We start from the raw sequence: 3,531 nt of genomic DNA, 5'->3' as shown, positions 1-3,531 counted from the left end.
CACACACACACACACAGGCCAATCACAGCCAACAGCTGTGCCTTCCAGTGAGATATGACCTGCTACAGTGACACAGCATTAAACACAACCCCAGGAAAAGCATCGACACAAATAAACACAAAGAAAGTGGAAGACACATATTAACCCACTTACAGTTGGTAACACACATTTCTCTATACTGAGGTCCATTTTAATGATGAAACAGTTCTATTAAGGCCACACAGCTTGTCAAAGCAGTTAATCTAACATCCAGAATGTACTAATGCTACCGAAACACTTCAACTCTCGTACCAGAACACTTTGTCACTCATTATATAATTACCCAAAAAACACTAACAACTGGAAGCATTACAACATGAATCATTATTGTCCTTAGAGTACATTTTATTTATTTAAAGAAACTCAAAATGCTGCAATATGCTTCAATAGGCTTTCTGCCATTTTTGCATAAAGTAATTCCATCCATATTCATCGTACATATTTCTACAGGATAGTTAAGGAGATAGTCAACTAGGCAAACCTGTCTTCTGCATTTGGCCACAAGTTCTCAAGCACACATATTAATAACCACATAATACTAAAATACATACAGATAAGCTACATGAGCACTATAGGTGACACACACAGATCTGCACTTGCTACATGCAAAGCAAGCATGATACAAACACACATATACTGTACACACGTATGCCCAGAAACAGACAAGCAAAAACACATACAGAAAGACAGACAAATAAACAAACACACAGCCACACAAACAACAGCAGAGTGACTAATACTGGCTGACAGGTAGAAAGCAAAATGTGTATGTGCAGGCAAAGGACAGAAGGTAATTTTAGATATGGAAATTTCAGCAGTCAGATGAATGTGTTCTTGTTTTCTTGTGTTCCTGTGTTCTTGTGTTTATGTATCAGTGTTGTAACATTATAGATAAACACTGACAAGCGGGGTGAAACAAGAAATAACAAATACACTTCAAGTACACAACATTCTCCAGGCTCGCTGTTTCCACTGACCTTTCCCCCTAAGCCAAACTCTACATACCTGTCACTGGGGGCTTGAGATGATGTGAAGAAGTGCTTGTTTCACTGGACTAGTTTTCATGGACTTGGCCTACAAAAGTTTTTTCCCCTGAACTTATCCCAATGGACAGTTTTTTGGACCCTTCTTTTGGACTTACTTTGGAAGGCTTGCTTGTTGTGCGTCTTTGAATCATGTATAGGAACTACAAGTTTTCTATTGTAATTTGCCTTTTCCCACCCACGGCATCTAATGCACATCTGGTTGAGTATAAATGTGGCTGCAGTATAATATCATTTTACAGTAAATGTCAATGCAATGCTAGTTAATACAATGCTACTGTGGACGGACAAACACAGAATCCCTGCAGGGTAACAGAGTCAATTTGATCACTCTCTCACTGAGTTGATCAATACGGGTGCTTGTCAGGTGCTATTATCCAATATTTAGAGATAACAGAATAATATACACAAACCCCATCAACCAAAAACCCTTACCACAAACAAAGAATTACACACACACACACACACACACACAGAGTACCTACTTTTTCCAGGTGGGGTAGCCATGTAGTGACAAGGTGAAGGTTTTTCAGGCAAAGCCAGTCTCCATTTCGGGAACATTCTCTGAGTGCAGCTAAGGCCACATCAGCCTGTCCCTGACCCATGGAGATCTAGACAGACAGTGAGGATGAATGAGGTAGAGGGGGGCGAGAAACAGAAGCAGTGGGATGGAAAATTTGATTCTACATTGTAATTTCTCAGAAGTTAGAGGCAGATAATCTGATTCAATATTTTAATTCATCTCTCTCCTCAGTGGGAGAAAGTCGAAATACTTGCAAAATGAGATTCCCAATGTGATTTTTATCAATAGAGTTCCTACGTAGAGGCCAGTAACTCATAACTGATCTGATTTGTATTTATATGTAACTGATATGATTTACAGGAATGGTATATGCAGCACACATATGAGTGGAAAACAGCGTGTGGATTCACGTTTTTTTGTGCTTTTTTGTGGATTCACTTTATCTTCTATATTTATTTAAAGTTGGTTGTGTAAATGGTAAAAACATGTATTTTCTATGAACTGTTTTAAATATTCTTGGATAAAACACATATTAGCTATATTGTCAAATGCATTTGAACTGAAAAATGTGAGTTAATTGTGGGTAGGTTTGAATACTTAAAAAAAGATATAAAGACAAAGACCAAAATACCATCTTTTGAAGGTCATCTATAAAATGTTTTACTTTGGTGATAATTTTTTGACGAAAGGTCTTGTAACAGTCATTTTAAATTGAAGGATAAGCCAAAAGTCCCTTGTAAATACAACTCAAACTGTAATGAAGGAACGTGTCACCAAAAGCAATGGATGGCTCTTTTATTTGTAGCTTTTTGAAAAGGGTTATGGCCTCGGGACGGAGGCTACCGCAAATCAGTTTTCTCAGACTTCTTGCTGTCTTCAAAATGATTATAATTGATGAACTCCACTGGCAGAACAATATCAAGAGCTTTGCCTCAAAACCATGTTTCAAAACAACATTCAACAAGCTGTAGCACTCTTATTTTCCCCATTTAAGAGCACAATAGAGTATTCTGTCAATCTAATCTTGGTATTCTGTTGGAAAAATATCCACTTGCACTTGCTCATCTGCTACGACTTCTCCCATTTAATCCTGTTATTCTCTACCTCATGATAGTTGTCCCTGCCCACGGTTTCAGCTGCTAGTTCTGCCAGCTCCTGGGATGGGTCTGCCCCTGGAGAGATGATGATCAACACCGGCTCCCATTCCAATGTCTCAGTGTACAGACGACGCAGGTTCAGAGGAGGAGGGGAGAGTTCTCTCATACCTGCAGAGAAGAGGAGAAGGAGATAGGAAGATAATGATGGGTGTGAAAGACAGATCTGTAAAGTGTGTTGCAACATTTTATTTAAAGTTGATATGCTACTGAAAGTCAAGGTGACTGGATATACTGCACAGAGAGGTTACACTGGGAAGAGAGAGAGAGAAATACAAGCTATTAAGTACCATCAAAGGGGCATTTGGTAAGGGTATATTGGAAAGGAGAAACAGGTGGGGTAGACAAATAAAACGGGAAAAGATGAGGTAACACTTTATTGCTGGCTCATAATCTGCTCACATATAGTTTATAGAATATTTGTAACAATTCAACTGTTAAGTTTTGTCTATAGATGTTTAAATGATTATCTATAAAGTATATATGACAATTAATGAACATACCTTAACAAAGATGTTCTTTGTGCCTAAACCTAACCAAACCTTAATGACAGTGGAGTAATATCATAAAATGGCTGTTGAATCTCAACTTATAAACTGTTGAAATCTTACAAATAGTCTTTAAGGTATCAATGATGACAGGGAGACAGAGGGAGGGCATGGACAGAGTTAAAGTGGCCGTCACGTTGCCTAGTTACTGCTTGGGTTGATGGTGATTTGGTGTGTGTGGGCAGGCACATGCAAACGGTCAACACCTCTACACCTCTGCAAAT

General features: G+C 38.5%; 1 protein-coding gene across 1 annotated transcript in view; it reads right to left on the bottom strand.

Moving 5' to 3' along the window:
- The window catches only part of LOC118341759 (cytoplasmic dynein 2 heavy chain 1), a gene marked incomplete in the record, with an annotated part of 105,682 nt that overhangs the window by 34,760 nt on the left and 67,391 nt on the right, over nt 1-3,531 (bottom strand). The window contains 2 exon segments of the mRNA XM_035680126.1: nt 1,568-1,693; nt 2,710-2,870. Coding sequence (XP_035536019.1) covers nt 1,568-1,693; nt 2,710-2,870 — 287 coding nt within the window.

Source organism: Morone saxatilis, unplaced genomic scaffold (assembly GCF_004916995.1).
Source record: "Morone saxatilis isolate NCDOM2014 unplaced genomic scaffold, NCSU_SB_2.0 Contig8, whole genome shotgun sequence".
Lineage (NCBI taxonomy): Eukaryota > Metazoa > Chordata > Actinopteri > Moronidae > Morone > Morone saxatilis.
The sequence above is the reverse complement of the archived record's forward strand: the minus strand, read 5'-3'. Positions and strand labels throughout refer to the sequence as shown.